Source organism: Cataglyphis hispanica, chromosome 7, assembly GCF_021464435.1.
Source record: "Cataglyphis hispanica isolate Lineage 1 chromosome 7, ULB_Chis1_1.0, whole genome shotgun sequence".
NCBI lineage: Eukaryota > Metazoa > Arthropoda > Insecta > Hymenoptera > Formicidae > Cataglyphis > Cataglyphis hispanica.
This window is the reverse complement of record NC_065960.1, coordinates 7,035,927-7,050,961: the sequence shown is the minus strand read 5'-3', so window position 1 is coordinate 7,050,961 and position 15,035 is coordinate 7,035,927. Positions and strand designations below refer to the sequence as shown.

The 15,035-nt window shown below is 30.4% G+C and overlaps 1 protein-coding gene across 3 annotated transcripts in view; it reads left to right on the top strand.

Annotated features, from left to right (window-relative positions):
• The first annotated feature begins 7,172 nt into the window (after positions 1-7,172).
• The window catches only part of LOC126850786 (uncharacterized), a 35,752-nt gene continuing 27,889 nt past the window's right edge, over positions 7,173-15,035 (top strand). The window contains exons 1-3 of one of the 3 annotated variants that reach the window (XM_050594099.1): positions 7,173-7,386; positions 14,620-14,709; positions 14,787-15,010. In XM_050594099.1, coding sequence (XP_050450056.1) covers positions 14,647-14,709; positions 14,787-15,010 — 287 coding nt within the window. In that variant the 5' untranslated portion in view covers positions 7,173-7,386; positions 14,620-14,646. Of the gene's footprint in view, positions 7,387-13,992; positions 14,009-14,619; positions 14,710-14,786; positions 15,011-15,035 lie in introns of those variants that run through there. The other 2 variants (XM_050594097.1, XM_050594098.1) reach the window with 2 other exon arrangements.

Below are 15,035 nucleotides of genomic sequence, written 5' to 3'. Positions count from 1 at the left end.
GCAAAATTAAACATTAAAAATCAAAGAAATTTTGTTTGAAACAAAGATTATATGTTTATTACATATTAATATATATATATATATTTTAATAATTAATAATATTTTTTAAAATCTTTTAATTAATTAAAAGATTTTTTGTGTTTTTAGATCTCTGTGAGATCCCTATTCGTGAGTTTTAAATAAGCGTCAATTATCCATACGTGTATGCAAATAATGATCCTTTGTAGCCAAGAAATTCCAAGAAAAATAAAATTAATTTTATTATAAAAACATAATCAATTTCATAGAAAACACATTTTTCTATCAAACTGATGCATTATCATCTGTATCTGGCTCTTATTACCCCGCAATTATTTAAATTTGTGATATTTAATTTTGTTCTAATCTTTAATGTTCCAATTTGTTATGTTACAAACAAGATAGACTATTATTTATTTAACAAAGTGCAAGATTTTGAAAATGTAACGTTTATCAATTATGGATTTCCTTCAAAACTGAGACAATTTGAACTGCAATTTATTACTAAAAAAGACTGAAGTATACACATATATTTATAAGTGTAATTAAATATAGAAAACTGATAATTTTTGAAATATAGAAAACAACGCTCTTCGTGATAAATAACATTTCTTGAGAAACATTATACGAAAAAAATTTTATACTAGTAATAAGTATTATTTTTGTAATTTATCTATTTTATATTTCCAATATTTCGATTATCATATGGATTACAATCGTGTGTTCTCCATTGCATTGAAATATTTTCTCAATGTATTATGAGTTAAGGCAGAGGCTGAAATAAAAAAAAAAAACGATTATCAGTCATGCAGACTATAACACAAATAATTTCTTATCATTAAATTAATGATTCAATCAAATAAAAAACTATAAAACGTGATAAAAAATATCAATGTTATATTAAAACGCAAGATATTACGTTGTCATAAAAGTAAAGAGGACTTTATAGTTTCACAGTAATATAAAATTATATACATCTTATTTTGTATATCGTAATATCTTTTTAATTTGCAAATGTTTTCTAAGTATATTTCATATATATTTTATTAAAAAGTCGGAATCGTCATTCGAGAATATCTTTGATTACATTACAACTCTCGTTTATGTAACTGTGCCTACCAAGAAGTGTTTTGTCATAATTATCGAGAATATATAGACGTTATATTCATATCATATTTACAATCTAGTTTACTGCTAATTTCTAATATTTCGTTTAACGATCGCGCGTCATTAAATTACATCCTCTCAAAGGATGTGATCTCAAGATTGTAAACAAGTCTACACGCACGGAAGCTCGAATGAATATGTGACGTTAAATTGCCGTAATATATTCAACATTCATCATTAAAAAGATGAAATAATATTGAAACAGATAATCATTAACATTGAGTTTGACATGATTCTTCGCGTCTAATTATATTCTTTTTTTTTCGTGTACTTTCGCGTTACTTTGCGATATGCAGATAGCAAGTAGTTTCTCGGCTGCAATTTGCATAAATTAATACCTCGTGTCCTATCCTGGTTTCCCTATTTAACGTTCGTTATTACATTTTCTCTCAAGGAGCGAATGGAGGTCCGTATGTTGTACGTAACAGTTTTCTAAGTAGCACATTTCTTATACAAAACATATGATCTACTTTGAATAGCACATTTAAACATATATAAAAATTAATAATTAATTATATACAAAAATATTATAAATAGTTTTACGATAAGAATATAAAGTAATAATAAAATATATAGCAAAAATATAATTTTGCGATGTTTGAAGTTTATATATATTTTTTTTTAATCGATGCACAAAAAAAATAGTAATACAAGGCTGTGTGATAATAAATAATGTAGAAATAATGCAAAGAATGTATCAAGGCGAAAGCTCGTGAATAAAAATCTAAATTACAAGGATTTAAAATAACGATGACTTACTTTGCAACATTAACATGTATGCTTATACTATATCTATTCTTTTCTCGAGCAGTTATTATTATACAACCTACAGAATTTTCTTAAAATGAGAGTCCGTTCTGTCGCAATCGAGTGCAACAATATGAAATGAAGATAATGCACCGGCTGATTATTTGCTCGCAGTTTCGTTACTTTATGTGACCGTCGGGTTGGGTCGACGCATTAAATCACGCGGCATCCGTTTTACGGATTAAAGTAAGAACCTGGGAAAAAGAGAAGTCGCGCTCTTTCGATCTCGTACATGCGGTATATACGGTCTCGCCTTTTTCTCACGATTACGATAACCTACTTTTCGCGATAGTTTGTTGTACCGTGGATAGCAAATCTACTCCTTCTAGTATCCCGTCATCCCCGATCGGATAGAACTTATCTCGAAAAAGAGAATAAAATGCACGTATATATATATATATATATATATATATATATATATATATATATATAAGAGGACATGCCATTTTGAAGACAAAATGCCGGAGATGCGCTTGCGGATTTATGCAATAAGTTTCTAACATTATCCATCTTGGACGTATCTAATTGCTAGTATGCGGTGTTCGTTAATTGCGACCGGAAAAAACATTTCACAATGCAGCAGAGATCGTGGCCTTTAAACGGCCGATGCATTTCCTATGCAGGCTTTATTTTCATCAGATTTTGCATCGTAATCGTATTTCTTTTCGCAATTGCAGTCCACAAGTACTGTAATCAGTCAAACGCGAATAATCAATGTCACGTGTTTTTTTTTTTTTAACATTTATTTCGCGATAATATTTATGTTCGCTGCCTACGATTTTATAATCCTTCTGTTGTAAAAATTAATTAATTATACTTAAATCACAGAAACGATAAATCTAAGAAATAAATCTAAACATCTTCGACAACATAACTAGATTCTTTAGCTGTTTAATGCGCGCTCGAAAATATTTATTGCATATCTGCGTATTCATGATGTTTTTTGTATCTTCTCGTGACATTTCATGCCACTACGTAGACGAGATTGGCTGCAATTTGTTTTGACGTCGCGACGCGACGTAATATAAAATTGATTGAAATAAAATAATACTTGTCTTATTCTTACAAAACTTTATTATACACTTAAGAGTTAATTATTCGCAAAGTGTTGTGCTTGATATATTACTCTTATGAATGATAAAAAAGATTTGAATTTTTTAGATCTTCGAGATGGATCTTTGTGTTTAAAGGAAGGTTGAATCATTCTTTCAGGGCACGAAATAATTAATGGTGGAAATTTTTAAAACGCAAAGTTTTAATAAGAAGAAATTTGGCACTTCAGATCGATAAATATAAAACAAAAAGTCTGTTGTGATTCATCTATAGTATAGAATTAGGAGGTTGCGTTTATTCTGCTCGAAAAAGATTTAGAGAAACACATGTATATAAGTTTCAATATTTGAGATAAAAAATTGCAGTACGTAATAAATCTCGCAAGGACGGTAGATCAAGAAGCAAGCTAAAGTGATGGTTCTTGGACAGATTGCTGTTAAATTTGGAGAATCATTTCTCACGAAGGAATAATATCCATGCTGTAATATATCGAATTGAAACATCGGCCGCGACAGATCGATGTAACAAGCAGAACATCTGACGCTATTGCGGAAGCACGTGAGAAGTTAGTTAATGAGATACTATTCACTATTATCATATCCTCTTATCTAGGAAATTCTCTCCAACCATGCGCCCGCGAACGTTTATGAGAAAAAAGGAACCTGTGGATACTGTCTTTCTTATGTAACCTCTGTGGAAATTGATAAGGCACGACCAAAAAAATAAATATATATATATATGTATATATTTTTATGACATATTTGATGTAGTTATTTGTTTTAATTTTTTACAAAAATTTTAGTGTTTCTTTTATTTTAAATACTAATATATAAAAAATATTATCTTTTTAATCAGCTTTAATTCTTGTTTGTTGTATCATAGAATCATTTACTTTAGTTTATTATTATTTAAGTTATTATAATAAATAATATATTAACTAAGCATATACATTTAGATTATCAATAGGAATTTTGTTACAAAATAACTCTACATAAATTAATCAAATTTGCGGGTATGTATTTTGATATGACTCAGTGTATTATAATAATTAAATAAATTCAGAACGAGATATTTTAATACTAAGTAACGTTATATAAATTAGTTAAACTTTTTAGTTTATATATTCTATTTTATATATATATATATATATATATATATATATATATATATAAAATAGAATATATATATATATATATATATATATATATATATGAATTCTTGAATTTATACACTTTATAAGTATATTGAAAACGAAAAAGATAGAAGAGAGTTATAAGTGAAAATGTGTGTTCTATGAAAAATTTATATTTTATGAAACATTCCATTTTCTCTCTTCTAGTCGCGTCATCGCGCTGAATCGTCGATAATGCACGAAATTATTATTTATTCACATATAGTCGCCATGCGTTTCTGTACGCATTCGCCGTAAATGTTACATCTCGCAGAGACTATTACGAAGCAATAAATGGTACCTTGATCACCCAGTAAATTATGTTTGCAATGCTCCCTAACAGTATCATAATTAACGTTATACCAATTTACACGTAAACAATTATTACCACATCGTATAATGTATACACGTAATGTGGGCGCGCACAAGCGTGTGTATTTGTGTGAATGTCCTTCGCAAACGTATGTTGAGATACCTTTTCGCCGGTCGCAGAGATGCAAATATTATAATGCTGACATTTGTAACAATACATGGCGCGTATATGTAGCCGCAATCCTCAATTTCCACGAATTTGAATGTGACATTTGGTCTAGGTGGACCATTGCCAGACAGGTTTTCGCTTTCTTGTGTCCTTTTTCAAATATCGCGTATAAATACGCAAGTCCTATTTTTAGATGTATCCCAAAAAGAAGGTGCAGTTCGCCTCTATTCTTTGAATTAGTCACAGGTAGTCGGCATTCCGTCTATTCGTGCGTCGCGATCCATCGTCCTTAATCCTGAGAATGATAAAAAGACTTTATTTTTTATATCAATGGAGAGAATATTTAACAGTTTCGTAAATCCTTTTACTTTTAATCTTTTTACTTTTAATGACATTTCTAATTCAAATAAGTTTTTTATTATATAATGACTGTTTTATATAAAGACTGAACGAGTGTTTAAGTGCATGTGAAATAATACAGCTTTGCTGTTTATTTTATTTGAAAAAGGAAACTAAAAATAAAATATGTAGATTTAAAAATAAAATTCTTAATACATGCCAAGTTTTTATTCTTCATCGATTGCGATGATTATATTGACGATTACGAAATAACTAGAAATCTCTCTCTTCTCTCTTGTCTAAGAAGTTTTCTTTTTATGCGCTTGATTGCAAATGCATTGTAGTACAATAAAAATAATACGTCTTGATAACGAATATCCAATGATAGTATCATATAATACTAATGTGCGAACAATGCAAAATAATTATTTTTGAAGATATGATAAAAATGATAGAGTAAAAGAGAAAATTTAAACGATTGCATTTGCTAATTTTGCATATCATAACTGGTAAAAAATATATCTTCAATGTTAATTATAGCTTAATTGCGTAATAAATGCATGTTGCCGTAACAAAATATTACTTAGAATAAAAAAAAATAAAAAACTAATAAATTTTTAAACAATTATATTATATTATTACAGAAAATGCGCATACAATACAATCAGATTTGCATGTTACATATTATGCACATATAATTACTATTATAATTATAAATCCAGTTTTTTATTCCGGCGATTTAACTAATTATTTATGAAAGCGCCTCGCCTTGACACTGAAAGTTTTCAAGACGAATGTGTAATATTTTTCGCATATTTTTTAAAACGAACGATTTAATATGTATCGATAAATCGCTGATTTAAATGCTAAATCATCATCGAATGATCGAAATGACCGTCGTCCATCGGAAATCGTTGTTACCATATTTTTAATCAATCAAGAAGTCAATCGATTGATCCCACCGTTGGGATTCACACACGCACTATTGTTTGATAAATATATATAGATCAACTTATCGCTCTTCGTAGTATTATATATAAAATAAATTCTCATTGAAACTCGATCGTCGAGCTAATCAGTTTAATAAACAAAATGTTTTAAAATTAAACCGCGAATTCAATCATTGTTTTAAATATTTGGGAAAAAAAATTCATATGTAATAATATATAAGTACATAAAATTATGTGATTATATATGATATTTTTTTTTAGTACTTTGACCTATTTATTAGATCTCTTTATTAGTTTAAACGAGTCAAATTGATATTATACCACCGTGAGTACTCTGTACGAGATACGAATGTAAACTTCACTATTTTTCTTACGGGATTTTGTGATTTCTCGCACGATTCCGCGCACGTATCAGAGTATGTTCTATTCCGAGATTCTTGACAGACAATCTACATTTCGTTCTTCCTCGAAATAATTAAGTTATTATTGAAATTTATATATGTACATGTATCTGTATGTTATCAAGGATAGATATATATCCTCTAGACGCACAGTGGAAAATGCTTATAATTATATATTGTTCAAAATAATTAGTGAAATAGTTATTAAACAAGAACTATTAAAATTAATTAAATTCTCGCGTTATAAAATAAAAATAATTTTTTTTTTTTTTTTTTTGGAATAAAAGATACATTAATTAAAATTAACAAAAAAATCATTGACTCTTCTCTCCTTGTAACTGTTTATATTTATACTTTGTTCGACTACTTCACGATCGATCGATGGATCCATCAAGAAAACGATTCATGATCACGCGTTTGCACGCTCGCTCGCCTGCTACGGGCACACACACGAGACAGATAAGTGTGTGTGTGTGTGTGTGTGTTTGTATAGAATACTTCGAAGGTCCACGTGGTCGTGGATCACGGTAGTGGCAACAGTTTTCCCCCGACAGTCGTTCAAGTGTGTATGAACGTCGGTCGACATCTCCGCTGGCCGCCGCCGAGAGTAGAGAAGTCGAGAAAAACGCAAAACAAGAAAACAAGCCGGGGCAAGTTCGCTTTCGTTCGTGAATCCGCATGAGTCTCGCTGACCGCAACGAGCAACTCTGTTCTTCGTCGGGTGCATCTTTGTTGCGAAAGCGCGCGGTTTGTCTTCCGATCTATTATTTCGGAGTAAAAACAGAATGTGCTCCGAAATGGCTCGCGAACACTTCGGGGATCGCTGATTTACGCTGCGCGATCGCGATTTTTTGTGCAATTTATGCATTAATCGCATCGATCGCACAGATCGATGAGGATAAATAATTCATATATGCTCGTTTAGTTTTTATGTAAACATTACGTTTTTATGTACTTATAATCGTGTGCGGAGACAAGGTGACCAGTTGCTTCAAAACCGTAAGTATGATATAAATCTCTTTTAGTCACATTTATCAAGAGGCAAAGAGAGATATATAAAGAAAATGAGAACCTCGAAATTTATGGAATTACGGAAAATTCCGTCTGCGAAGAATATTTTGCAACCTTGAATTAATTTCAATTTTTTTCTCGGTGATTATACACATGTGTAGTCGTTTAAATTTTCTCGATGATTATATATACGTACACGGAGGACAATTTTAAAGACACATGATCAAAAATAAAATTTTTGTTTAGAAATAAAAGAAAAAAAATATAATATGTATTTAAATATTCTATTTTCAATTTTAAATATATCGAATATAAATCGAAACGATAGAGAAACCGTGCAAGATAGAATTCAAAAGTCACTGTTTATGTTTTCTCTAATTACAAACTTTTAAAATTATAAACTTTTTATTTCAAACTTTATTTTAATGCAAAGAAAATTAATTTTTGTAATATTTATTAAATCAGGTTATATGTGTGCAGTCTCACTTCTCTCTCTCAGTATAAAATATAGTATAGTTTTTATGTTTCTTGCCGCTCAACTTCTCCATTTAAATTTTGAAATTATGTGACATGAGTTGATATGGTAAAGTGCAAAAGAGCTATACATTTAATTTCTGTTATTCTACGCTTGTTTTGAATTTTATTATTATCTGTCGGAACATTAAGATAGAGGTAATTATTATTATCTTTGAGAAATATCTCACATTTCGCGGTTATAGCAAATCTGATCTTAAAAATAATAAAGAGACTTTAAAAATAGAGACATGATCAAATTTATATCTTTATCATCTCATTAACTCCAAGGTGTACAAGAAAATATTGCTTACATATTTACGAAATAATCAATCACGCAAGTGACTAGTTCCTTTGAAGAAAATCTTACAATTCAATCTTCCGCAATCAATGATCTATCCTCGATCTTTTAGGTACTAATATAGAGAACGTGCTTCGCGCATTATTTGTGCACTTTATCCTTCACGCTTTTTGAAAAATCGTAAAAATAACCGTCAAATTCTCGCTACAATGTTCACATGAATTCGTTCCTCTTGAACACCTTGAGGACGTGAGAGAAACGCGAGCTTTATGGCAAATTGTCACGCGCCAAAATTCCTCTATTTCATTGCATTTCTTCGAGGAGACTTCAGAGATGATCAGAAACCCTGCTCGAACAGCTGCTGCTGCTGCTGATAGTATCATCATTTGGTTTCTGAGAAAAACAAGAATATAATTCTTCCTTATGTCTGCATAGTTATTTTATATGATTACATGCAACCCTGAACTTCCCTTCCCGGGTAAAGGAATGATCTTTCTTTCACTCATAGTTCATCCACTAAATTGATTCGAGTCAATTCTACATTCATATTTCGTCTGCATCAGTCTTGTTTATCTTTTAATATGATTTATAATCTTCGTCTTATATTGGCAATTGGCATAAGAAATCTCTTTCGAGTGTTTCTTTTTCTTATTTTTTTTTCATGTTTATTTCTTTATTGCAATTCTATATATAAGAACTGTTATCAATCCTTTTTGTTGGACTCAAAAGATATTTGTCTAGCTATCGAAAGAGTGTTCTGTGTCATATATCGAATGCGACGAGCCATCATATTTTATATAATATAATATATCTTATTCGCAGCCCTGAACTTATTTTTATCTCTCTCATAAAAAAACTAACTATGTGATGTTTATGCAGAAGAACTGCGATCTAAAATACTCTAATACATCTCTTGTCATTCTGTTTATTTCATTTACAATTTTACATATTAGACTTAATAATATTTTTCTTTTGCTTGATCATTATAAGAGGCCAATAGAATCAAAGAAGAAGAAAATATGAAAAATTATACTTAATAAATCTTTATTAATAATAAAATTATTAAGTCTAAGTCAAGAGTACAAGGAAAAGCAAAGAGTATTATATATAGTTGTCTTGTTGTTATATAAGTTGTCTTTTTTAATGTTTTTCTCGAAAAATATACTGACATCATCCTGCCATTTTCAATCATAAATCTGTCAATCATAAAACTTTTATCTTGTCTAAGATGAAAGCATTGAAGTTTAATTCACGTGCCGATAATCCTAAGTGAAAATTTCTCATACATTTAATCGCATATATAACTGTATGGCTTTATGTGATTTGACATGTTTGGATAAAGTGTCAACAAAATTTATTTACACAAAAATGTAGACACGCGATGTTAATATTGCTTAGCTACGATTACATATTCGCATAAAATTTAATTTACGTAACGCATTCTATGACGCGCTATGAATGGAAAACATCTATGCTCGATTAATATGCATCTGCTTGCGTTTCGCTAAAATAATCTTCCGAAAGAAATTTCCCGTTCAATAACTTCGCATTTAACATTAATCTCGTATAAAACTCGCTCAGCATAGCTGAGAAAGATTCAGCGCGCCAAGTTACGATTGTCTCTCGATATTCGATGTCAGCGACCTTGAACTCCAAATCTCGCTCGACCTCGAGATATTTTTGCGCGGAAAATAAAAATAGGCGATATTTCGTGCACTCGTACACGTAACAAACTTGCACAAGATAATAATCCAGCTGGATAGAAATCAAAGAGAATTTTCCCTGAATTAATTTGACGTTTCAATGTTGAATATCTTGTTTTTGAACGATATATTTTATTCAAATTTTCTAAAAACATACAAAGTTCTTTTTAACAATTCGTTGAAATTTATTACTTCGATATCAATAAACATATAATACGCGATGCAAAGTATTTCGTCGCGGCTACATCGGTAACAAATATGGAAGGACGCTTACAAAATGTACATACAATATCGTTTTACAGTTGCATAGTCGCGGTTACATTGTCGCAACGATGGTCACTGCCGTGTATAATAATTACGTGCCAACGACACTAGTACATTCGGATTGCATGTCGCGTGCCGGGTATATTAATAATCAGATCGCGGATTTTCACCTGGAAACGAAAGGACGCGTCGTACGCTTGATGAATCTCATTGCTGCGATCGTTCTCACTCTCGTTTCATTTCACAGGAAAATTAACTGTAAATTATAATAGCGCATAATTAAACGGACACATCCTGTTTTGTTCTTCGCATGCAATAAAGTCTCATTGGTCAGAGTTATTCCATTTCATACATTGTACCACTGTCACATATTTTACATAATGGATGGCGTGTATACAGTAGTAAAGTAATTATTCCTTGTCATCAAAAAAATTGGCAAATTGAAAAAAATTGCCATGCTTTTCGTTTTTAATTGATCGCATCGCGCGCCACGGTAGCGGTTTTAACGATCGTTCGCGAGAAAATGAAGATTATTTATAGCACGAATTTATTCGTACTGTGTATAGAAGAGCGTAATAAAGTCCACACGTAACGAACGTGGCGATCGTTACGAAATGATTCACGTTTATTCGGGCGTCGACTCGCATAACCGCCCAGTGAAAGTATACGTTGTTTGTCGGGTGTTAATGAACGAAACTCTAGACCGGAATATCCTTTTGTTTGATTTTTTGCAGAACAAGAAATTCCGCTTTGTCGATGATGTAAATGGCAATGATCAGCTGGTTCATGGTCATTAAATGAAATATATGAATATACAAAATATACGAGACTATGATTATATCATTTTACAATCAGCAAAACAACAACGTACGAACAAGATAATTATTAATTACCTCGACTTTTGGAAAAAAAGCTATCAAAAAAGATTTCATAACAAGATCGTTTATCAGATCGTTAAATTATTAACAAACGCACGTATATCGTGTATATAATTACACAATATTTATATGCTATATTTTTGCATATATGTTTCAAATATAGTGTCTCATAAATATTCTCGACTTCAATGAACTTGACCGAATTTTAGAAATTCTTTAAGCATGTACTTTGCTGTATCACAGCAATCACAATAAACAACATCTTCTCACTTTTATACAGACAAGATTTTTTAGTATAATAAAGAACACGCTTTGACAGAAGCATTATATTCTGGAAGAAAATGTTCATTTTCTGGAATATACCATATAGGTAACATTGTAGCGCATCATTTTGATATTACTGATTATTTATTAGTTGAACTCTCAACGATACTATTGAGTTTCATTGCATAAAGTGTTCCTTAAATATTCCCGTATTTGTTTTCCATTAGGCATGAAAATATTACGTATTTTTAGAGAATGTGTTCATTAAATCACAATAGAATCAAGGAAGTAATCATTTGTGAAAAAAATAAATGCAAAATAAATATTTTTTCATTCACCACATAATATGCTGAAGAGAATAATTTTAAATTTAAATGTAACATATATTTTTCTTCTTTTTGTTTATGAGAAATCATTTTTCCGCTTTTATCAGAATTTATTGAATCCTTGTATACGCGCGAGACACAGATTGCGTTACAAAATATTTAAGATGATACATGCCTGTATTATTGTGCACGACCAATCGTATTACGGCCATGTAGTTCTTCGTAAATGTAGTCGCGTCATCTATGATTACGTTAATCATATATTCCGCGACAAAATTTCCAAATCAATAATTACAAGGAATCTTTATTATCTCATGAGAGGTTCGCGTAATAGTATACGAATGACCGGTCATCATGTATATACGATTATGAATGCTGATTAATTTAAAGGTCATAAAGTCATATGATTAAAAACGAAGAAATCCGCAATAATTTTCTTAAACGTTAAATTAAATTCTTTTCATTTTTTTTTTTATAATTTTCAATTCTGTCAAAGTTATTGTAGTTTCAAATTATTTCCACAATACACTTTATTTTAGTTTGATTAAATGATAAGAAACTTTTGTAAAAAAATATTTGTGTTATGTTTCTTTCACGCTCAATATAAAAGCCCATAACTCTTTTTAATAAAAATCCATTTTGTGAATGCAATCTACACTATATTATTAATGTTAATATATTTCGCAACAGAATTATCATGCATCATTCGTTTATAAACTAAAATTAGATTGCGTCTAATTATCAGAAATAAATGATCCTCTTATTTCTTCCGGCTTTTGCGCACGATACTTTGTGATTTTTCCTCGGAAGGAGATTGACGTAGAGACGGGGACATTTATATTTTTCTGATATGCACTTTATCCTTGCACGAGAAGTTCATTGCTCCATATCTCTATAATGCATCCTGTCGTCGATGCGGCACGCGATAGGACAGTATGCATTTCCGGCTGCAACTGCATCGACGGATATATAAATTAGTCACGCTGCTTACGGATTTTGTTTGTAAAGTTGGTAATATAAACATTTTCTATATTGGATGATAAGCTTGTATCTTATTTCCACGAAGCATTCGCAGTGTATCGTTTTCCGAAATAACGTAATTTACATCAATCTCTCAACTTTAGTTGATAAACTGATATTGAATTGTACAAAATAAGATATTTGAAATTATTATTTTTATTTATGTTATATATTATTATCTGTAAAGAAAAATGAGTAAAATTAAAGTTGTACGGTTTTTTAAAACTATGCAACTTAATATTTTTCTCCGGTAATAACATTGACGTAAATCAAGGTGATGATTTTAAATGTCCTTGTATATTAATTTTTACAGCTGTTCTGCGACAATTTTCCGCGTTCATCGTTGTTTAAAATAAGACAACTGTATGTTTAGGTAAATTAAAACAAATTAAGTTTGTGCAATAAAAATTCTTTTTGAAAGATTTGATATTATTTCGTGAGCGTCAAATGCGGCAGTAAATTTAAAGTTTGACAAATAGGATTAATCAAGTTTGGATCGTGCATTAGAGAGGACAATCAGTAGAGCGAATCTCCGGCACATTAAAGGACAGCAGTCAATTCACAGGCTTTAGTATATTCAAGCATGAGATTCTTCCCAAAGTGTAGGCTTATGTGTGATGTGACGTTTGCTGTCTAAAAAGCGTGGTAGGACCAAAATTTTTATTTTCCAATGTAAATATAAAATATTTATTTATATTGTGAGAAAAGAGGTACATAACTGATACTGTGATATAAAATGCAACATATAACATATAACAGGACGGAACGCAATAGGCATAAAAAATAATTTTTATTGCTGGCAAAGACAGAGTGCAGATGCTATAGATAATTTATATAAATAATTTTATGATAATATTTCATAATTTTTATAATATTATATATTTGGATAAAATATCTTAGAGAGAGAGAGAGAGAGAGAGAGAGAGAGAGATAGAATCATAATACAATCAGCTATTAATAAATCTCATCCATATTTCTTCATTTATAGTAAGACGATGTTTGAAATACAATATTTATCTCGCAATTAATTAAGATCAAGTGTGATGAAAGTGGATTCGTCGGCATTATTCGCATAATTATGCCGCTTGATGTTGACTATCGTAAGACGTGAATGCAATTCATCGTTGCAGTGAGAAATGTTTAGGTTGTTTCTTTATACCGCGATAAAATTTTCTGATAGTGAATTCAACCATTCACCGCCAGCATTTTTCCGAGTGCACTCGGTTCAAGTAGATTCCATACATTTCGAGTACTCTAGACGGAAAAGTATACGGCGCAGTTGCACGCGAGCTTGCAAAACTTCCCATTGTGTTGCACGAGATTTTTGGTATAGTTTTTCAGGTGAAATCTCGATTCACTGGTGCCTGCCCCGAGCATTGTCGAGCGTTGTAACATTTCTAAATGACTCCTTCTTTGTAATTTTTTTGTAACTATAAGAAAGATTATTTAAAATTCTACACATTAATTAAAAATCATTTATCCATGAATATAGACTATTTTCAAATATTAATATTCATAATTTATTCAAAGCTGTACTATTAATACTTATTAATATTACTAATATATTTTCTGTCTGTTATCTCGTTTATCTTTCTTTTTTATTTAAAAGAATTAAATATTTAATAATAGATGTATTATTCTGTGCGGATAAAATCAATAAAACAAATATATTATCGTTTCTTAGCGCCTGTTTAGTCAAGCGATGTTGTATTAACAGATAGCTTTGTAAAGTCATCAAGATAAATCTCAAACATAAATAAACATAGTTATACTTGATAATTGCGTGAGTAAGATGATTACCTTTACAACAACATAAATCTAAATTTTTTAAAAGAATGTTTTTATATGTAAAAAGAAACGCTCTATAAGGAAAGATAAAAACATTATGAAAAATTATTGCAAAAATAATTTTTTTTTAATTTATTAAATATAAAATTTAAAATAATTTGTAGTGTTATAGATTTTCAACTCTATAAAAAATGAAGATCGATCAGCTCGGACTTCTTCTTTGGAAGAATTATGTCGTTCGGAAGCGACAACCAGTAAGTTATAGTCGACTTAACGAGATGTGCTTCCTATTTATTCTACGAATTCGTCTAAATCGTATAAATTCTTTCAGGGAATTTTAGCCTTGATATTTCTCTGGCCAATAGTGGTTTTCATGATTCTTTATACGGTGCGTGATAATGTCGATCCGGAATATTACCCGACATGTCAATTTCCCGCAAGGTTGATGCCGCAGGATGGGCTTCTGCCATTCGTGCAGAATTATATATGTAGCGTTGGAAGTCCCTGTGAGCCTTTGTCGGAATACGAGCAAGTGCCATCGTACAAAAATGCCACGTTAGTCTTAATTAACACATAATTA